This window comes from Dryobates pubescens, chromosome 6 (genome assembly GCF_014839835.1).
Source record: "Dryobates pubescens isolate bDryPub1 chromosome 6, bDryPub1.pri, whole genome shotgun sequence".
In the NCBI taxonomy this organism is placed as follows: domain Eukaryota; kingdom Metazoa; phylum Chordata; class Aves; order Piciformes; family Picidae; genus Dryobates; species Dryobates pubescens.
The window spans coordinates 2,039,563-2,062,100 of NC_071617.1; the positions used below are offsets into that span (position 1 = coordinate 2,039,563).

A 22,538-nucleotide genomic window follows, 5' to 3' on the forward strand; every position below is an offset into this window, starting at 1 on the left:
TGCATCACAGAGGAAGCTGCTGATGCTCACATCCTTGCTGACTTCAGGTTGTGTTTGCATGCCACAGTTTTGTTGTTGTGCATGCATTCCTTACTGCAACCCATGTGGAGATACTGGAGTAATACATTAACTCTGTGTGAGCAACCTGGGCTAGCTGGGGATCAGAGGATCACAGGATGTTAGGGGTTGGAAGGGACCTCTGGAGATCTTCCAGTCCAAGCCCCCTGCCAGAGCAGGAGCAGAGAATCCAGCACAGGTCACACAGGAACACATCCAGAAAGGGCTGGAAAGGCTCCAGAGAAGGAGACTCCACAACCTCTCTGGGCAGCCTGCTCCAGCGCTCTGGGAGCCTCCCAGGGCAGAAGTTCCTCCTCATGTTGAGGTGGAGCCTCCTGTGCTGGAGTTTCCATCCATTGCCCCTTGGCCTATCCCAGGGTGCAAGTGAGCAGAGCCTGTCCCTGTCCCTTCCTTCCTGACCCCCAGCCCTCAGCTATTGATAGACATTGATCAGATCCCTCTCAGCCTTCTCCTCTCCAGACTAAACAGCCCCAGGCCTCTCAGCCTCTCCTCCCTAGGCAGTGCTGCAGTCCCTTCAGCATCCTTGGAGCCTTGGACTCTCTCCAGCAGATCCCTGTCCCTCCTGAACTGGGCAGCTCAGACCTGGATGCAGTATTCCAGGTGAGGTCTCAGCAGGGCAGAGTAGAGGGGGAGGAGAACCTCCCTTGATGTCCCTACTTGCTGCATGGGGCTTAGACTAGCTCACTTCTAGAGGTCTCTTCCAACCCAGTGCATTCCATGGTTCTATGGATCCACTGCATCAAAGAATCTCAGCTTTCACTGCATTCCCACCCTGCTGTCTAGTGATGTGATTGCAAACAGGAAAAGATTTCCATTTTACCCCAGTCCTTCCCTGAAGCAGTGATCTGATTGTTTTAGTTCTTTTTCTTGGCTGGAAGACGAAAGGAGAAGTGCATCAGGCTGCTGTCCAGCAAGCTGTGCACAAACCTGTGTGCTGCTGCATGAATTTAAAGGTGCTGCTGCTGAAATGTAGGTCACTGCTTTAATGATCTCACTGGACTGGAACATAAGGTTCAGAACTTCCAGTCCCCAGAAAGGTGGCACTGCAAGAACCTCTGATCAACCATGAGTACAGGGAAGAAAGCTCTCTGAGCTGATAGGGCTGAAGATGCTCTACCCCATATTTCATACTCTCTGGATTTAACTTCTTGGCTTAACACATTCAGTCTCAGGTTTTATATAGCTCTAGAGATCTGGATCTAGATATCTGGTTATAAATATTAAGAGCTAGATATCTAGGGATATAGATGTCTATAGATACTGATATCTAGATATCTAGGTCTGGAGAAGCAGATATCTAGGTCTAGAGATGTAGATATCTAGGTCTGCTGGAGATGCAGATACCAGGATTCAGATATCTGGGTCTAGAGATGTAGATATCTGGGTCTAGAGATGTAGATATCTAGGTCTGGAGAAGTAGATATCTAGGTCTGGAGATGTAGATATCAAGATTCAGATATTAGGTCTAGAGATGTAGATATCTAGGTCTGGAGATGTAGATATCAAGATTCAGATATCTAGGTCTAGAGATGTAGATATCTGGGTCTGGAGAAGTAGATGTAAAGATTCAGATGTCTAGGTCTGGAGATGTAGATATCTAGGTCTGGAGATGTAGATACGTAGATGTAGATATCTAGGTCTGGAGAAGTAGATTCCTAGGTCTAGAGAGCTGGATGTTGGTCTAGAGATCTGGATCTGGTTATAAATCTCTGGCTCTAGATATCTATGTCTGTCTATCTATCTATCTATCTATAATAGATCTTATGAGACTGAAGCTAGTAAGCAAAGCAGCTCACTACTTAAGTGTGGACACGTGTCTATACACATATATGTGCTTAAATATCATAGATGTGTGTAAACATGCTTGTGGGGAACGTAAATGAATTGATTTTCCCCTTCCCCCCTACCCTCCCCCAGTCTGTTCCTGTATTTATGTCAGGGTTTCCTTGCCTGGCATCAGAAGGTGAATGCCTTTGTCAGAGTGGGGTGTATGGGAGCTGCTGTTCAGCTGCCTGGCTAACAGCAGGGAGCTGTCAGGAAAAGAGAAATGGCTTTGAGCTTTGAGGACAGTGGAAGCAGAGCTGGGGCTGGATGTCCTCCAGTGAGGCATTGCCACCCCTCTGCCTGGCTCCAGCAGTGTGCCTGAGGCAAGCAGGAGCAGCACTCCACAAATCTAGCAGCAAACTTACTTCTTCTCTTTTCCCCTGCACCAAAGGCAGCCTCTCCTTTGGCTTTCACTGGTCTCTTCCTCTTTTTTTGTTTCGGTGCAACAAAAGTGACTCTCAGTTCATTTCAGGGTTTTGTTTATTTATTTCCCCCCCCTGCCAGGCAATGTTCAGCTGCTTCCCAGTGGCTTCCACAGGCACATCTCCCCTGGCAGATAATTACTTTGGTGGTTAATTTGGAGAGGGAATGGGGGGGAAAAAGGCAGGGAGGGGACTGAGGATTGGATGGGGCACTTGAAGGCATGGTTTAGTTGTCAGGAGGTCATAGAACCATAGAAGTGTCAGGGTTGGAAGGGGCCTCAAGGCTCAGCCAGTTCCATCCCCCCTGCCATGGGCAGGGACACCTCACACCACAGCAGGTTGCTCACAGCCACATCCAGCCTGGCTGCAAACACCTCCAGGCAGGAGGCTTCCACCACCTCCCTGGGCAACCTGTGCCAGGCTCTCACCACCCTCATGGGGAACAACTTCTTCCTGGCATCCAATCTGATTCTCCCCACTTCTAGTTTTGCTCCATTCCCCCCAGACCTATCCCTCCCTGACACCCTCAAAAGTCCCTCCCCAGCTTTCTTGGAGCTCCCGGCAGATCCTGGAAGGCCACAATGAGGTCTCCTGGGAGCCTTCTCTTCTCCAGACTGAACAACCTCAACTCCCTCAGTCTGTCCTCATAGGAGAGGTGCTGCAGCCCTCTGCTCGTCCTCATGGCCCTTCTCTGGAGGTGTTAGGTGTTAGGTATTAAGTTGGACTTGATGATCTCTGGGGTCTTTTCCAGCCTGCTCGATTCTATGATTCTATGACCTGCAGGCTTGTAGCATCATCTGATGTCCTTAAGGAGAAGAATTAGGGTTTTGTAAAGCACAATGGTGATGAGACAACCACATGAGCTTGGTTCTGCATGTCTGATTCTCTTTTTTTTTAAGAAGAAAACTAATTCCTCCTGCCTCTCAGTGAAGCTGCCCCTGACAGTTGAGATCTTCTGCTTGAAACACTCCACAAAAATGAAAGGGTGAGGAAGAGAGTCACCATGCTGAGCTCCACTCCTGACCAGGTGCCCCAGGAATGGGAACTTCCTAGAGAATGCTACTCCACAGCTCACAAGGTCATCACAGACTTGTCTGTCATCCACTGATAAGATTGGTTTTATCCTCTACCTGGGGAAGCCTCTGGGGTTTGCTCCAAAATCTTTTATTAAAGTATTTAAATGATCTCCTAATACTGTACTGGGGGGGGGGGAGGTACAATGAAATAAATGCATTCCATGTTGAACATCTCACTTGTGTTCCTCACTGCTTTGTCATGAAAGATTTCAGGCCTAATAAGTCAGGGTGGCCTCGTGGCCCTTCCCTGGACACCTTCCAGCACCTCCAGATCCTTCCTGTACAAGGGGCTGCAGACCTGGCCCCAGAGCTCCAGCTGTGGGCTCAGCAGAGTGGAGCAGAGGGGCAGAATCCCCTCCCTGGCCTTGTTGACCACACTGCTCTGGATGTAGCCCAGGCTCTGGTTGCCTTTCTGGGCTGCAGGTGCACACTGGCAGCTTACATTGAGCTTCCCTTCCACCAGCATCCCCAAGTCCTTTTCATCAGGGCTAATTATCATTTTGTTTTGCTTTCCTTGTGGCTTTCAACTCCAGCTGTAGTTTTCCAATCACTTTTAAGGTCATGTTAGGGTATTTAGAATCTCAGAATGTTTGGGGTTGGAAGTGAGCTCCAGTGCCCATTGAGTCCAAGCCCCCTGCCAAAAGCAGGATCACCCAGGGCAGGCCCCACAGGTGGGTTTGGAAAGTCTCCAGAGAAGGATGCTCAACAGCCTCTCTGGGCAGCCTGCTCCAGGGCTCTGTCATCCTCACTGTAAAGAAGTTTCTCCTCATGTTGGGGTGGAACTTCCTACGTTCCAGCTTGTAGGCACTGTTCCTTGTCCTGTCACTGGGCACCACTGGGAAGAGCCTGGCACCTTCCATCTTGACTCCCACCCCTCAGCTATTTATTGGCAGTGGTAAGGTCACAGAATCACCAAGGTTGGAAGAGACCTCAAAAGATCATCAAGTCCAACCTGTCACCACAGCCCTCCTGCCTAAACCATGGCAGCAAGTGCCACAGGGTCCTAGCAGCTTTTGAAAGACTGCAGAGGAGGAGACTCCACAGCCCCAACACCCAGACACAGTTCCCTAACCCCAACCCCCACCCCCGTGGAAATTTCCAAGCAAACAATTTTGTTCCATTTTATTGAAATACAAAAGGCTTACATCCAGCAAAGAGGTTTGGTCATGGATAGTGGAGGGTGATGAAGGATCCTCATTAAAACACACACTGAAAAACCACTTGGTGCTTCAGACTGCCTGCTGGTGACTGGGGTGGATGGAAGCTCCTAAACACAATGCAAAAATACAGTGGAAATGGGGGGGGGAAACCCAACCACCCCAAAATCAAACAATAAAACAGAACTGAATGCTTTCAGCATTCTTAATGCAGTCATAGAATAGAATAGAATAGAATAGAATAGAATAGAATAGAATAGAATAGAATAGAATAGAATAGAATAGACCAGACCAGGTTGGAAGAGACCTTCAAGATCATCACATCCAACCTATCATCCAACACCACCTAATCAACTAAACCATACAACCAAGCACCCTGTCAAGTCTCCTCCTGAACACCTCCAGTGATGGTGACTCCACCACCTCCCCAGGCAGCACATCCCAGTGGGCAATCACTCTCTCTCTGTAAAACTTTCTCCTAACCTCCAGCTTAAACCTCCCCTGGTGCAGCCTGAGACTGTGTCCTCTTGTTCTGGTGCTGGGTGCCTGGGAGAAGAGACCAACCTCTGCCTGGCTACAGCCTCCCTTCAGGTAGTTGTAGACAGCAATAAGGTCTCCCCTGAGTCTCCTCTTCTCCAGGCTAAGCAAGCCCAGCTCCCTCAGCCTCTCCTCACAGGGCTGTGTTCCAAACCCCTCACCAACTTTGTTGCCCTTCTCTGGACTCGTTCCAGCAAGTCAACCTCCTTCCTAAACTGAGGAGCCCAGAACTGGACACAGCAGTCGAGGTGTGGCCTGATCAGTGCATCTTACATCTCACCAGGGCAACTTACACCAGCAACAGGGAAAAGCTAACAGCTGTGGGCAGGGATGAGCTTCCAGTGCCCTGCAAGAAGAGGGTTTTAAAGTGGAGCTCTGTTCCTGCAGACAAAAGCCCACACCTTGGCTTTCTTGTTCTTGGGTTTTATTTATTTATTTATTTATTTATTCCTTTGATTCTCTCCTAGTTCAACAAAGTAAAAAAAACCCCAATAATCACTATTTCAGCTGTAGAAACCCAACCTTGATCTTCTTGGTGCATTGCCTTCATTTCTACCTTGATCTTCTTGGTGCGTTGCCTTCCTCTGTACACAGCCACCAGTTTGGGTGCTTTACTGAATGCATTTATCTAGGTCTTTCTTTCTTTCTTTCTTTGCAGGCAGCTAAAATCTGTGCAGTTCATTGTTTGGAACTTGTAAACAGTCCTTTCAGAGTGTCTCCAGGAGAAGGTAAACCAAAGTTCAGACTTCCCAGTGGCAAGAAGTATAAAAGAAACAACAACAAAAAAGAGTTGTCACTAAAGTTGGCTCCAGCATCTGCAGGGGGCTCCAAGAAGGCTGGGGAGGGACTGCTCAGGATCTCAGGCAGTGATAGGACTAAGGGGAATGGAATGAAGCTGGAGGTGGGGAGATTCAGGCTGGAGGTGAGGAGGAAGTTCTTCCCCATGAGAGTGGTGAAGCCCTGGAATGGGTTGTCCAGGGAGGTGGTTGGGGCCCCATCCCTGGAGGTGTTTAAGCCCAGGCTGGCTGAGGCTGTGGCCAGGCTGATGTAGTGTGGGGTGTCCCTGCCCATGGCAGGGGGATTGGAACTGGGTGATCCTTGTGGTCCCTTCCAACCCTGACTGACAGTATGATACATGGAAAGCTTCACTTCTGGATGTGGAGCTGCCCTCCAGGGCTGTTGTGAGCTTGGAAAGGCTCCAGAGCAGGAGACTCCACAACCTCTCTGAGCAGCCTGCTCCAGGGCTCTGGGACCCTCACAGTGAAGAAGTTCCTCCTCATGTTGAGGTGGAGCCTCCTGTGTTCCAGCTTGTAGCCATTGTTCCTTGTCCTGTCACTGGGCACCACTGAAAAGAGCCTGGCACCTTTCCTCTTGACTCCCACCCCTCAGTCTGAGCTGTAAGTACAACACCTGGTGTGCACCAAGCAGCAAACAGTGCTGAATATTGTGCAGCACTGGGGCAGCAGAGAGATGCTCAGGGATAAGTTGGTGAAGGTAATCAGAGGCTCACAGGATGTTAGGGGGTGGAAGAGACCTCTGGAGAGCTTCCAGCCCAACGCCCCTGCCAGAGCAGGAGCAGAGAATCTGTACTTGAATCAGGATTGTGCATCCATAGAGCATAAAATGACTAAGCCTATACAACACTTCATGGCCACCCACTGCTTACTTCTCTTCTACAAAACAACTTAGTAGCAGCCTCTCAAAATCATTTCTGTGTGTGCTGAGCTTAAAGTGCTGCATGCTACTGGGTAGGGTGCTGCTGAGGCTACAGCTCACGTTCTGGAGGGTGCTTGTGAAGGTACATCTGCTGCTCAGGAAAGGTGAAACTGCCTCAGCAGAAGGTTGGAAGCCCTTGGCTAACCTGGCAGCTGAAGTGTCACCAGGCAGTAAGCAGGGAAGGACTTATGTACATATTTATACCCAAGGTGTTTGTTAGCAGCAGAGCAGGAATCTGCTGTTCACTGAAACCAGCTTCTGTGTGGTTTGCTGTGTGAGCATTGCAGGGAGAGACAGAAAAACTTCCCCCCCACAAAAATGCTTTGGATGTGGCCTTTGGTCAGTGGCAGCTCTCGTGCCTGTGGCTGTCTCTTCCATTAGCCTGTGTAAGGAAGGTTAGTGGAAGGGTGTAGAAATGCAGGGAAGTTTCGTTGACATCTTTACCACAGTGGCTGTGACATAAACCTGATGAAAAGTCACTTCAGGGCTAAGCCTTCCTCTGGCACTCAGCTCTCCAGTGAAATCCCAGTGAGGATGAGTGAGCACTGGCTGCTCGATGCATGCAGCTGAGCACCGCTGACTTCTTATGGAGGCAGATTCTCACCAGGCAAATTTGAGACCTGGCCAAGCAGTTGGCTGCCTTCATTGGCTTGCTTTGTCTTCAGGAAAACATTGGTGTTGGGGTGTTTTCTTTGGGTGAGGTGCACTGATTTTAGAGCTAAAAATGTGATGTCCTTAGGAACCCTTGAGTTGTATCTGTGTGCTTCATCAACCTGAAGTCCAGTCTTGAATAATTCAGGCCTTCTTTTGTGACTACCTGGAAGAGAAACTCTCATAAGACATTTAGAAAGCAGTTTTGAATTGGAAAACGTGTGGACTATTACCCTTTTTAATCTGCTGCTGATTGGCAAGGCCCCACAGAAGTGTCAGGGTTGGGAGGGACGTCTAGGCTCAGCCAGTCCCAACCCCCCTGCCATGGGCAGGGACACCTCACACCACAGCAGGTTGCTCACAGCCACCTCCAGCCTGGCTGCAAACACCTCCAGGTAGGAGGCTTCCACCACCTCCCTGGGCAACCTGTGCCAGGCTCTCACCACCCTCATGGGGAACAACTTCTTCCTCACATCCAATCTCAATCTACCCACTTATAGTTTTGTTCCATCTCCCCAATTCCTATCACTCCCTGGCACCCTCAAAAGTCCCTCCCCAGCTTTCTTGGATGTCCCTTCAGATCCTGGAAGGCCACAATGAGGTCTCCTGGGAGCCTTCTCCTCTCCAGCCTGCACAGCCCCAACTCCCTCAGCCTGTCCTCACAGCAGAGCAGCTCCAGCCCTCTGATCTGCTGAGATAATTTATTGTAAGGAGAGCTGACTTCATCCTGCAGCTATTTTTTTAGGTTCCAAGTCATGGTGGTGCTGAGGAGTTGATGTGGTTATGTTGATGATCTTAGAGGCCTTTTCCAACCTTAATGATTCTAACCTGTGTTTTCTCCTGAGCTCAAAGGGAAGGAAGATGAAATTCTTCACCTGGATGTGAAATGCCCTCCCATAGCTAGCTGGGTAGAAACCCACCCAAACAAAATCCTCTCTGGTAGCTCAATTTAGCAGCTGCTTTCCATGGGGTGATTCTGTAACTGAACTGGAGATGGTTTTCATGCTCAGGAAGGAACTGAAGGGGACTTTAGCTTCTGAGATTTTTGTGCTTGTTTTCATACAAAGCTTTACAAATGCAGAGCTGTGCTGAACTGCAGATAATCAGAGAATCACTGAGGGCTGAACCCACACCTGGCTACAGCCTCCCTTCAGGGAGCTGCAGAGAGCAATGAGGTCTCCCCTGAGCCTCCTCTTCTGCAGGCTAAGCAACCCCAGCCCCCTCAGCCTCTCCTCACAGGGCTGTGCTCCAGACCCCTCCCCAGCCTCATTGCCCTTCTCTGGACACCTTCAAGTGTCTCAATGTCCTTCTTAAATTGAGGAGCCCAGAACTGGACACAGGACTCCAGGTGTGGCCTCAACAGTGCTGAGCACAGGGCAGAATGACTTCCCTGCTCCTGCTGGCCACACTGTTCCTGATGCAGGCCAGGATGCCCTTGGCCTTCTTGGCCACCAGGGCACACTGCAGGCTCATGCTCAGCCTACTGTCAACCAGTAACCCCCAGGTCCCTCTCTCCCTTGCTGCTCTCAGCCACTCTGACCCCAGCCTGCAGCACTGCATGGGGTTGCTGTGGCCAATGTGTAGAACACAATAGATGTTCAATCTCCTGCCCTTGGACTCTGCCCATCTGCCCAGCCTGCCAAGGTCCCTCTGCAGAGCTCTCCTACCATCTAACAGATCAGCTCCTGCCCCCAGCTTGGTGTCATCTGCAGGACGGGGCCCAGCACTGCTCCCTGGGGCACACCACTGGTGCCTGGCTGCCAGCTGGCTGTGGCACCATTCACCACCACTCTCTGGGCTCAGCCTCCAGCCAATGTCTGACCCAGCTCAGAGAGCTGCTGTCCAAGCCAGGGGCTGACAGCTTGGCCAGGAGGTTGCTGTGGGGGACGGTGTCACACATTGCAAAATGAAATCTAAAGGTTGTGCTAGGGAAGTGGTGCTCTTAGTTTCAGCTAGCAAAAGCTGTGTTCTCCATAAGTTTTTCTCCCTTCCTCAGCTCTTTTCAGAGGACTAAAAACCATTTTGAACTGAAGGGATGGTGAAAAGTGCCCCAAACCACCCAGCTCGGGGTTTTTAACCTCCTTTGTAGCTTCATAGAGTCACAGAATGGTTTGGGTTGGAAGGGACCTCCAAAGGGGCATCCAATCCAAACCCCTCTGCAGTCAGCAGGGACATCCCCAACTAGATCAGGCTGCCCAGAGCCCTGTCCAGCCTCACCTTGAATATCTCCAGGGATGGAGCTTCAAGCACCTCCCTGGGCAACCTGTTCCTGTGTTCCACTCTTTTGTGGTTGCCTTCCTTCTCACTGAACCAATTTCCTTAACTAGGTCTCTGGCAGAGCTTTGTCAATACACTTCTGAGACTTCAAAAGCAGTCCAGATGCCACAGGCCTGGGTTTTTTTTCCCTCCTCCCCAAAATGTGGCATTTTATTCCTTTCATAAAATATTTATTGCTTCTGTAAGCAGCAGTTTTGAGTAGCTCAGCTGGTGTGAAACTTTATTGATCCACAGCTGCCCCTAGGCACATTCCTTTTAAGATGGCTGTAAAATGCCAGTTGCAGATGTCGGTGCTCTTGGTTTGTATCAGCATGGCATGGAATGGAATGGGATAGAATGGCATGGAATGGAATGGAATGGAATGGAATGGAATGGAATGGAATGGATAGGGTAGGATAGGATAGGATGGAATGGAGTGGAGTGGAATGGAATGAGAATAGAATAGAATAGAATAGAATAGGACAGGACAGGACAGGACGGGATAGGATGGGATGGGATGGGATGGGATGGGATGGAATGGAATGGAATGGAATGGAATAGAATAGAATAGAATAGGAATAGGAATGGGATAGAGAATTAACCAGGTTGGAAAAGACCTTAGAGATCATCCAGTCCAACCTATCACCCAACACCATCTGATCAACTAAACCATGGCACCAAGTGCCTCATCCAGGCTCTACTTGAACACCTCCAGTGATGGTGACTCCACCACCTCCCTGGGCAGCACATTCAAGCCTCTTTGTGCTTCAGCTTTTCTGAACTGCTGCTCCTTGCTGACTTGTCCATTTCTGTCACCACCTTCCAGCCCCCTCATTGCCATCTCTCTCTGTAACAGTGACCTGGAGCACTGGAAGGGACCAGACCTGGACATGACGAAGATCAGTTGAAAGAAATCTGTCATAGAATGCACTGGGTTGGAAGAGGCCTCTTAGAGATCATGCAGTCCAACTCTCTCCAGTAAAGTGGGGACATCCCCAGGTTGCTCAGAGCCCCATCAAGTCTGACCTAAAAAACCTCCAGGGATGGGGCCTCCACCACCTCCCTGGGTAACCTGTGCCAGGCTCTCACCACTGTCCTGGGGAACAACTTCTTCCTCACATCCAATCTGAATGCATACATTTCTAGTTGTGCTCCATCCCCCCCAGTCCTATCCGTCCCTGACACCCTCAGAAGTCCCTCCCCAGCTTTCTTGTAGCCCCCTTCAGATACTGCAAGGCCACAATTAGGTGTCCTCAGGGCCTTCTCTTCTCCAGACTGAACAACCCCAGCTCTCTCAGCCTATCTTTGTAGGAGAGGTTCTCCAGCCCTCTGCTCATCCTTGTGGCCCTTCTGGACAAACAAGAAGGGATTGTTGTCCTATCAAGCATCAGTCCCCTCCCTGAGCTGTCCTTTGTATGGAGTTAGTCCAAAGAGGCCTCTTGGTAATGCTGACAAAGAGGAAACTCAGCAGTACTTAAAGCTCCTGCATAGAGTCACAAACCTTGGTTTTGTCTGGCTGGTGCTGGAAATGAGGAAGCTTGGAGACTAACTTGTCAGTCCTGGCTTTGTAAACTGGTCCTGCTGGTCTGGAGACCTACAGCAGCATGAAAGAAAAGCAAGAAAAAAGGGGGGGGAAAAAAGAGGAAATTTTAGATTAATAACTTCCCTAAAGCAGAAAAAAAGCCCTTGGGCTGGGCCACCAAAGCCATGCAGGAGAGCTGGAAGAGATGCAGCTCTACAGTCCCCTTCTGAAACCTATGCAGCAGTGACTGTGGAAAGCAAAAGAGCTGAGTTAGTTAGTAGTTGTTTAGTCCTGAGACTGCCCAGCGAGCGAGGTTAGAACCAAACTGTGGTTAGTGGTGGAGTCACTACAGGGAGATGGACCTGTTGGCTGAGGTGGGGGGGGGTAAGACAAGGGGGCTGCATGCATGTTACCTCCAGGCTGAGCTGTGTGTTGAGGCTCAGGTAAGGCTTGGTGAGCAATGGTCTCTGAGGAGCTGACCCAGGCGCTGACACCGCAAGCCGTGCGGCAAAAGCCAGCGGTGGGCTCCTCGTGCTCAAAAGCAGGATTAATCCTGAGGGCCTGCTCTGAGTTGCTGCTGTTGAGAGTAGAACTTCTACAATGCAGAACAGGTTGGTTTGTTTGTTTGGGTGAGATGTTCATTGATTATTATTATTATTATTATTATTTTAAACAGCAAAATTAAAAGGTAAAAAAATAACAATAAAAGAAGAATATTTTGGATGGTGAAGGTGGGGGAGGGGGGGGGAAAGGTTGGGAGCAGCTTACTGAAAATGAGAGTTTCTTTTGCATTTTCTTCTTAACTTAATGATTAAAATGGTGCCAAGGAAAGCAAGGCTCAGTAAGCCCAGGGTGAGAGGTCTGGAGGTGGAGGGTGGAGCGGGCTCAGGAGCGGATTTTGCGCAGCGCTGTCCCTGCTGGAGCTGATGTCTGCGTGCAGGGCATCTAGAAGAGGGAGAGGGAGAGAAAAAAATGGACAAAACTTGAAGGCAGGAGGGGCAGAGCAGCTCAGCTGGAAACAGAGCCTGCAGTTAAATACAAGCACAGTGTTGCCAGGGCGCTGTGTCGGTGTGAAGCGCTCTGGGCTGCCGTAGGAGTGCGTGCAGCAAGCCAGGGGAGGTTCTCCTCCCCCCGGTACTCTCCCCCAGGCAGAACACATGTGGAGTGTTGTGTCCAGTTCTGTGCTGCCTGCTTCAAGAGGGACAGGGCTGGACTAGAGAGGGTCCAACAGAGACTGTGAGGATGGTTAATCACAGAAGCACAGAATCTTAGGGGCTGGAAGGGACCTCGAAAGCTCATCCAGTCCAACCCCCATGGCAGAGCAGGGTCACCTAAAGCACATCACAAAGCAGCACATCCAGATGGGTTTTGAATATCTCCAGAGAGGGAGACTCCACTACCCCCCCGGGCAGCCTCTGCCAGGCTTCTGTCACCCTCACAGGGGAAAAAATTCTTCCTCCTGTTCCCCTGGCACTTCCTCTGCCTCAGCTTCCACCACTGCCCCTTGTGCTGGCATTGGGCAGCCCCCAGCAGAGCCTGGCTCCAGCCTCTGGCCACTGCCCCTGCACAGCTTTAGCACCAGCAGTCAGGCTCCTCCTCTCCAAGCACCAGAGCCCTCAGCTCCCTCAGGCTCTCCTCATAAGGAAAATCTTCCACTCCATCTCAACATCTTTCCCAAACTGGACACAGGACTCAAGGTGTGGCCTAAGCAGTGCTGAGCACAGGGCACAATGACTTCCCTGCTCGTGCTGGCCACACTCTTCCTGATGCAGGCCAGGATGCCCTTGGCCTTCCTGGCCACCTGGGCACACTGCTGGCTCATGTTCAACCTACTATCAACCACTACCCCCAGGTCCCTTTCTGCCTGTTTGCTCTCAGCCACTCTGACCTCAGCCTGTAGCACTGCCTGGGGTTGCTGTGGCCAATGTGCAGCACCTGGCACTTGGATGTGTTCAATCTCCTGCCCTTGGCCTCTGCCCATCTGCCCAGCCTGGCAAGGTCCCTCTGCAGAGCCTCTCTACCCTCTAACAGATCAACTCCTGCCCCCAGCTTGCTGTCATCTGCAAATCTACTGATGATGGACTCAATGCCCTCATCCAGATCATCAATAAAGATACTGAACAGGCTGGGGCCCAGCACTGCTCCCTGGGGCACACCACTGGTGCCTGGCTGCCAGCTGGCTGTGGCACCATTCACCACCACTCTCTGGGCTCAGCCTCCAGCCAGTTCCTGACCCAGCTCAGGGTGCTGCTGTCCAAGCCAGGTTCAGCAGCCATGCACTCACCTGCAGACAGCTCCTCTCCCTGGGACTAGCTCACACTTGCCACCGTTGATGCAGAGGTGTGGCTCCAGCTCGCACAGGCTCCGGCAGGGCAGCCCATCCTGGCTGGCATAGCCGGGCTGGCAGAGGCAGTCGGCCTCCTTCGTCCACTCGTTGGTGATGCACTCGGAGAACTCATCACAGGCCATGAATTTGCAGGGGTCTGCCTGATCAGCTGCAAAGGATGAGGAAAACATTAGTTGGTGCTTTGCCCCCGAGCAGCCTGGCAGTAGCCTGGTTTGAGGCTGGACAGATCCTCTGTTGCCCTGAGGGGGACAAAAGAATGGGGGAGGAGAAGCTCAACAGGAGCCAGCACGAAACACTTGCAGCCCAGAGAGCCAAGCAGAGCCTGGGCTGCAGCAAGAGAAGTGTGGCCAGCAGGGCAGGGAGGGGATTCTGCCCCTCTGCTCCACTCTGCTGAGACCACAGCTGCAGCTCTGGGTCCAGTTCTGGAGCCTCTGTGCCAGGAAGGATCTGGAGGTGCTGGAAGGTGTCCAGAGAAGGGCCATGAGGAGGAGCAGAGGGCTGGAGCTGCTCTGCTGTGAGGACAGACTGAGGGAGTTGGGGTTGTGCAGGCTGGAGAAGAGAAGGCTCCCAGGAGACCTCATTGAGGCCTTCCAGGATCTGAAGGGACATCCAAGAAAGCTGGGGAGGGATTTTGAGGGTGTCAGGGAGGTATAGGACTGGGGGGGAATGGAGCAAAATTAGAAGTGGGGAGACTGAGATTGGCTGTGAGGAAGAAGTTGTTGCCCAGGAGGGTGGTGAGAGCCTGGCACAGGTTGCCCAGGGAGGTGGTGGAAGCCTCATGCCTGGAGGTGTTTGCAGCCAGGCTGGAGGTGGCTGTGAGCAACCTGCTGCAGTGTGAGGTGTCCCTGCCCATGGCAGGGGGTTGGAGCTGGCTGAGCCTTGGGGTCCCTTCCATCCCTGACAGTTCTATGGCTCTGTGGTGGCGTTGCCACTAGATGGCTCTTCCTCTCGCAAGGAACAGGAATTTGCTTGCATCCATTTAGGGAACAGTTTGGGGGTTTTGTTTGTGGTTTGCTTTTGTTTGTGCTTGGGGTTTTTTTAATTTGTTTGTTTTGATTCTGTTTATTTCTTGTTTTCTGAAGTGAAAAGACAGCTTTGGAACACCTATCTGGACCTGGCCTGGCTTTCTAGGGATGATTTAGTTTGTTTTGACATTTCACTGCTGCTCATAAGCCTTGAAAGAACAGCTCTGGCAGCAAACTCATCGTGGTGCTCTTTTCCTGAGCTAATCCTGGGCTCCATCAAAAGGAGCATGGCCAGAAGGTGGAGAGAGTTGAGTCTGCCACTTTACTCTGCCCTGGGGAGACCTCACCTGGAGTACTGTGTCTACCTCTTGGGCTCTCCACACTAGAAGGATGTGGACCTGAAGGAGCAGGTCCAGAGGAGGCCACAAAACTGATCAGAGAGCTGGAGCACTTCTCATCCAAAGCCAGGCTCAGCCGGGGTTCTTCAGCCTGGAGAAGACAAGGCTCCAGGGACAGCTTATAGCAGCCTTCCAGTGCCTGAAAGGGGCCTGGTGAGGGACTTTTTACAAGGGCATGTGGCAATAGGATGAGAGGCAATGGCTTCAAACTAGAGCAGGGTAGATTTAGGTTGGACATTAGGAAGAAATTCTTTACCATGAGGGTGGTGGAACACTGGAACAGGTTACCCAGGGAGGCCCCATCCATGGAGACATTCAAGGTGAGGCTTGGTGAAGCTCTGAGCAACCTGATCTAGTTGGGGATGTCTCTGGTGAGACCCCATCTGGAGTACTGCCTCCAGTTCTGGAGCCCCTGTTGCAGGAAGGATCTGGAGGTGCTGGAAGGTGTCCAGAGAAGGGCCACCAGGATGAGCAGAGGGCTGGAGCTGCTCTGCTGTGAGGACAGACTGAGGAAGTTGGGGTTGTGCAGGCTGGAGAAGAGAAGGCTCTGAGGAGACCTAATTGTGGCCTTCCAGTATCTGAAGGGGGCTCCAAGAAGTCTGGGGAGGGACTTTTGAGGGTGTCAGGGAGTGACAGGACTGGGGGGAATGGAACAAAAGTAGGACTGGGTAGATTGAGATTGGATGTGAGGAAGAAGTTGTTCCCCAGGAGGGTGGTGAGAGCCTGGCACAGGTTGCCCAGGGAGGTGGTGGAAGCCTCATCCCTGGAGGTTTTGAAGGCCAGGCTGGATGTGGCTGTGAGCAACCTGCCCATTGCAGGGGGGTTGGAACTAGATAGTCCTTGAGGTCCCTTCCAACCCTGACAATTCTATGATCTGGTTTATTCTTGCTGCTCCTGCTGCTGATTTCCAAAGCAGAAACCACACTTGTGAAGCTGTAGAAATATGGGGGGAAAAACGCTGGCTGTTTGGTTTCGATTCTGCACACAGAAGAGCAAAGCCATCTTACCTGGCTCAATGTCCAGGGAATAGCTGTCAATCTCCAGGTTGAGCTGCTGGGCTGCAGCATCACAGAAATCCTCCAAGACACAGTGCACTGCCTCGGTGATGTTGTACGGCACCGTCCGGGCAAACTTCATCTTGCTGTTCACAATCACGCTGCCGTTCCTGAAGTTCAGGATTTCCAGGTGCTTGAAACCTGTGAGGTTGGACTGGAGGTATGGAAGCAGCTGCAAAACAGGAGTGGGCCTTTGTATTAACTTACAGGATCACAGAAACATTCAGGTTGGAAAAGACCCTCAGGGTCACCAAGACCAACCCAGAACCCTGCTCTGCAAGGCTCACCCCTAAGCCATAGCCCCAAGCCCCACAGCCAAACCACCTCAAACACAGCCAGGCTTGGGGACTCCACCACCTCCCTGCCCAGCACATTCCAATCCCTCACCACTCTTTTGCCTAAGATCCAGTCTAACCCTACCCAGGGGCAGCTTAAGGCTGTTCCCTCTTGTTCTGTCACTAATTATCTGTGACAAGAGACCAGCACCAACCTCTCCACAATCTCCTTTCAGAGAGTTGCAGACAGCAATGAGGTCTCCCCTCAGCCTCCTCTCTTTCACACTAACCATCCCCTGCTCCTTCAGTCAGTTTTTTGCCTAAGGTCCACTCTTAACCTACCCAGTAGCAGCTTGAGGCCATTCCCTCTTGCTCTGTCACTAATTCCCTGTGAGAAGAGAGCAGCAGCAGCCTCTCCACAACCTCCTTTCAGGGTAGCTGTAGGCAGCACTGAAGTCTCCTCTCAGCCTCCTCTTTTCCAAACTAAGCATCCCCAGCTCCTTCAGTCTCTCTTCAGAAGATTCATTCTCCCATTCTGTCAGTGCCTACCTGCTGATAATTCCTCTTCCACTTCCTTCTCACTACCAAGTACACAAATCTCTGAGGCTCCTACAGCTCTTACCCTCCCCAAGTCCCCCTTTTCTGTTTATCACTATCTTCCTCTGGACTTTTGCAGCCCTCCCAAATAATATGCTGAGGTGGGTGGGCAGCAGTTTCCCCTGTAATGAAATGCACAGCAGCTGGGGAATTTATTCACCTGGAAGAGGAGAAATCAAATGATAAAGAACTTCACCTTGCTCCAAAGCCAGCTTTAATTCTTTTCAAATGTTCAACCCAGGCAGCTGAGGGCAAAGCACAAAGAGGGGTGGTGCTGAGCTGCCCTGCTGCCCTGTTGTACCCAGAGAGCAAATCCATATCTAATCACATTGCCCCTGCTAAGCCATGATATGCTTTAAAAGGACTATTTTTAAACCCAGCATGAGGACAGCAGCCTGAGATGCAATCAGCACTGCCATGCTGTTGACAGGAAGCCAAGGAAAAGCCTGAGAAAGCAGGTGTGAACCTGTGCCAGCATGGTTAAGGGGCTTGAACATCTCTCCTGTGAAGAAAGCCTGAGCCAGTTGGGGCTGTCTTGAGATGAGAAGGCTGAGAGGGCATCTTATTAATGCCTGTAAGGGGTAGGGCCACGAGGATGAGCAGAGGGCTGGAGCTGCTCTGCTGTGAGGACAGACTGAGGGAGTTGGGGCTGTTCAGTCTGGAGAAGAGAAGGCTCTGAGGTGACCTCATTGTGGCCTTCCAGAATCTGAAGGGGGCTACAAGAAGGCTGGGGAGGGACTGCTCAGGCTCTCAGGCAGTGATAGAACTAGGGGGAATGGAATGAAGCTGGAGGTGGGGAGATTCAGGCTGGAGGGGAGGAGGAAGTTCTTCCCCATGAGAGTGGTGAAGCCCTGGGATGGGTTGTCCAGGGAGGTGGTTGGGGCCCCGTCCCTGGAGGTGTTTAAGCCCAGGCTGGATGAGGCTGTGGCCAGGCTGATCTAGTGTGGGGTGTCCCTGCCCATGGCAGGGGGGTTGGAACTGGATGATCCTTGTGGTCCCATCCAACCCTGACTGATTCTATGATTCTAAGAGGAAGGTGATGGTCTCTTTTCAGTGGTGCTCAGCAATAGGACAAGGAACAGTGGTTACAATGTGGGGCACAGGAAGTCCCTCCCCAACGTGAGGAGAAACTTCTTTATTGTAAGGGTGACAGAGCCCTGGAGCAGGCTGCCAAAGAGGTTGTGGATCTCCTTCTCTGGAGACTCCAAACCCACCTGGGTGTGTTCCTGTGTGGCCTGCCCTAAGTAATCCTGCTCTGGCAGGGGGGTTGGACTCCATGATCTCTGGAGGTCCCTTCCAACCCCTCACATGCTATGATTCTATGTTACATCTGGAATCAATGATCATGAGAACTTTCACCACTGACTTCATAAGTTCTTTCTTCACAACCTGGGAACATCTCAGGCTTTTTGTAGCCTTCCAGGAACTTAGGGGGCCTACAAAAAGATGGGGAGGGACTTTTTAGGGTGTTATGGAGTGATAGGACTAGGGGGAATGAATCCAAGCTAGAGGAGGAGAGATTCAGGTTGGATGCTAGGAAGAAGTTGTTCCCCATGAGGGTGGTGAGAGCCTGGCAGAGGTTGCCCAGGGAGGTGGTGGAAGCCTCCTGCCTGGAGGTGTTAGCAGCCAGGCTGGAGGTGGCTGTGAGCAACCTGCTGTGGTGTGAGGTGTCCCTGCCCATGGCAGGGGGTTGGGACTGGCTGAGCCTTGGGGTCCCTTCCAGCCCTGACAATTCTATGATGATTTTCTGGATCCTTTACAAATACAGCTTATCAGCCTGACTTAAAGCAGGGTCTGACATTGTTAAAATGCTGTGCTCCTCTCTGCCTGTGTTGTTCAAGCTGCTTTTCACCCACCAGCTGCATGAACTGTTGTTCCAGGGCTTTGTATTCCGCCGAGCTCCTGTTGAACAGGTCGTCAGAAAAGTGCATGTTGGTCACCCGCAGGCTGAAGAAAACCACAAGTTCTTTGCCTCTGGCTGCAGTTGTCATGGAGCTGGTGGTTACATACTTCAGTGTAGGAGCTGGGGTGGCTTCTGCAGGCTCAGTGGTCAGCACTGAGATAAAACCACTGCCCTGCTCCGCTTCATCCAGCGCCGCTGTGCTCACCAACCCGACGCGATCTAACTCGGCGGCAATGTCCTGCACTCCTGCCCCGGGAGGAGCGCTCCCAGAGGCGGGCACTGAGGAGTCTGGTAACTCAATGGACTGTTCAATGATCTCAGAGTGGCTGTAGGATGGGCTGGTTGCTGCAGGCAGCAGTGCTGTTTGGTCTGAGGGCAACACATACGAGAGAACATCTTCGGGCGGCGTGGTAGAGAGCTCGCTCGAACTGACGGCGAAGGGCAGCGCGTCCAAAATGCTGGCTGTGGCCAACGTGTCGTCACCTGATGAGTCCTCTTCCTCATCCATGAGCTTGACTGCTGAAAGGGAAGAACCAACAGCTGTTTTGAAAAGCAAGCACCATCAGAGGACACCAAGCTGGGGGCAGGAGTTGATCTGTTAGAGGGTAGCAGAGCTCTGCAGAGGAACCTTGCCAGGCTGGACAGATGGGCAGAGTCCAACAGGATGGCATTCAACAAGTCCAAGTGCCAGGTGCTGCACTTTGGCCACACCAACCCCAGGCAGTGCTACAGGCTGGGGTCAGAGTGGCTGAGAGCAGCCAGGCGGAAAGGGACCTGGGGGTAGTGGTTGACAGCAGCTGAACATGAGCCAGCAGTGTGCCCAGGTGGCCAAAAAGGCCAAGGGCATCCTGGCCTGCATCAGGAACAGTGTGGCCAGCAGGAGCAGGGAGGTCATTCTGCCCTGTGCTCAGCACTGCTTAGGCCACACCTTGAGTCCTGTGTCCAGTTCTGGGCTCCTCAGTTTAGGAAAGCTGTTGAGATGCTGGAAGGTGTCCAGAGAAGGGCAACAAGGCTGGGGAGGGGTCTGGGGCACAGCCCTGGGAGGAGAGGCTGAGGGAGCTGGGGTTGCTTAGCCTGGAGAAGAGGAGGCTCAGGGGAGACCTTCTTGCTGTCTACAACTCCCTGAAGGGAGGTTGTAGCCAGGGGGGGGGTTGGTCTCTTCTCCCAGGCAGGCAAGCAGCATCAGAACAAGAGGACACAGTCTCAGGCTGTGCCAGGGGAAGTTTAGGCTGGAGGTGAGGAGGTAGTCTTCATAGAAAGAGTAATTGGCCTTCGGAATGTGCTGCCCAGGGAGGTGGTGGATTCCCTGTCCCTGGAAGTGTTCAAGAGGGGATTGGATGTGGCACTTGGTGCCATGGTTTAGTTAGTCATGAGCTGTTGGGTGACAGGTTGGACTTGATAATCTCTGGGGTCTTTTCTAACCTTATTGATTCTATGATTCTATGAGATAGCAAGCATGGAACCCCCTGTGTTGTACTTCCACCAAAGCATTTTTGACAGCAAGCTTTCACTCTACCTAAGCATGGAAATGTTGTTTCCATCACCAAGGAAGGGCTGCTGGGCTCAAACCCCTCATCCACCCCTTTGACTGATGAGATTCCTGTGGGTTCTGCCTTTAAATAGTAATTACAACTTGGTAAGTATTTCCTGAGCCCTTCCAAAGCACTACTCTTGTGCTGAAGGTACATAATCACACTGTCACCTCTGCTGACTGAAGGAGTAGATGGCAGCTTTGAGCTGTCTGCTCAAACCATTTGTGTCCCAGAGTCACCTTGGAGAGGTTAAAGCTAAAGCTGTTATTTTCTACTAGTCATGAAATGTGATTATGGAAAACCAACACACCACCTCCTGATGCAAACTCTGTTGATTTGCTGACAGACAACAGCACCAGTGAAAACAAATTCAAACCTGAAGCAGTCACCTGGAGCAGCCCTTTCATCCCAAAGCTGAACTTCTGTGAGGTCCTCAGTGGGATTTGGCATGACTCTAGGATCACAGCATCACAGTACATTAGAGGCTGGAAGGGACCTCAAGAGATCCTTGGGTCCCAAGCAGGATCACTTAGGGTAGTTTGAACAGGAATGCATCCAGGTGGGATTGGAAAGTATCCAGAGACGGAGACTCCACAACCTCTCTGGGCAGCCTGCTCCAGGGCTCTGGGACCCTCACTGCAAAGAAGCTTCTCCTCATGTTGAGGTGAAATCCTCTGTTTTCAAGCTTGAACCTGTTCTTTCTTGTCTTATTAGGAAGAAGTGGCTCCCCATGAGGGTGGTGAGACACCAGAACAGGGTGCCCAGGGAGGTGGTGGAAGCCTCATCCCTGGAGGTGTTTAAGGCCAAGCTGGATGTGTCTCTGAGCAACCTGATCTAGTGTGAGGGGTCCCTGGGGGCTGGAACTAGATGCTCCTTGAGGTCCCTTCCAGCCCTAACAACTCTGTGAATTTTCTCCCATCTGGCCACCACCTTGCATAAATTTATTTCAATATCTATCTATCCTATCTCATCTCTCTCTCTCTCTGTATCTCTGTTATCTCTCTATGTGTATGTCTAGCTCTCTATCATCTCTATCTCTATAATATCTATTTCTATCATCTCTACCAATCATCTCTATCTCTATCTCTCCACATCTACCTCTACCTCTATCTCTACTTCTTTATGTCTGTCTCTGTTTCTGTCTCTGTGTCTCTATCTCTATCTCTATCTCTATCTCTATCTCTATCTCCATCTCTCTCTCTCTCTCTGTCTCTATATCTCTCAATCTCTCTGTGTCTCTATCTCTATCTCTCTCTCTCTCTCCATTTCTCTCTCTCTCTATCTGTATCTCTCTATCTCCATCTCTCTCTCCATCTCTTTCTCTCTCTCTTTGTCTCCATCTCTCTCTCCATCTCTCTCTCTCTCTCTGTCTCTATATCTCTCAATCTCTCTCTCTGTGTCTCTATCTCTCTCTCTCTCTCCATCTCTCTCTCCATCTCTCTCTCTCTCTGTCTGTCTCTATATCTCTCAATCTTTCTCTCTCTGTCTCTATCTCTATCTGTCTCTCTCTATCTCTATCTCTGTCTCTATGTCTACCTCTACCTCTGTCTCTCTCTCTAATCTTATCTTTCCCCTGCTTTGGCATGTGTGTTGTTATGTGTGTTGTAGTTTCCATATGGTGATTCACTGATACTAGGACAAAGAGACAAATGAGAAGGTTCTGAGCAACCTGATCTAGTGGAGGATGAGCTTTGGAGGTCCCTCCTGACACAAACCATTCCAGAATTCTGTGATTCAATGAAATGTGCCAATGAAGTAAGACTATAAAAATACCAGATAGTATAATATAAATAGATATGTCTGTCTGATTATCTGTCTATCTATCTATCTATCTATCTATCTATCTATCTATCTATCTATCTATCTATCTGTCTATCACAGTATCAATAGTAATAGAATGCAGCACCACAGAACAGAGTGACCAGAGGTTAATCTATTGAATTAAGATGTGTGAAAGCTATGCAGATCCAGGGAGCTTCTCCTTCCCCCTCTACTCTGCCCTGGTGAGGCCACACCTGGAATACTGCATCCAGTTCTGGGCTCCCCAGTGCAAGAGGGACAGGGATCTGCTGGAGAGAGTCCAAGGGAGGGCTCCAAGGATCCTGAAGGGACTGCAGCACTGCCTGGGGAGGAGAGGCTGAGAGCCCTGGGGCTGTTCAGTCTGCAGAGGAGAAGGCTGAGAGGGATCTGATCAATGTCTATCAATAGCTGAGGTCTGGGGGTCAGG

At 51.0% G+C, this 22,538-nt stretch overlaps 1 protein-coding gene across 1 annotated transcript in view; it reads right to left on the reverse strand.

Annotated features, from left to right (window-relative positions):
- Positions 1–13,519: 13,519 nt before the first annotated feature.
- The window catches only part of IMPG1 (interphotoreceptor matrix proteoglycan 1), a 63,008-nt gene continuing 53,989 nt past the window's right edge, over positions 13,520–22,538 (reverse strand). Inside the window, exons 14-16 of the mRNA XM_054162489.1 lie at positions 18,733–19,298; positions 15,957–16,176; positions 13,520–13,734 (exon numbers count right to left, since the gene is read on the reverse strand). Of these exons, the coding sequence (XP_054018464.1) occupies positions 13,520–13,734; positions 15,957–16,176; positions 18,733–19,298 (1,001 nt within the window). The remainder of the gene's footprint in view (positions 13,735–15,956; positions 16,177–18,732; positions 19,299–22,538) is intronic.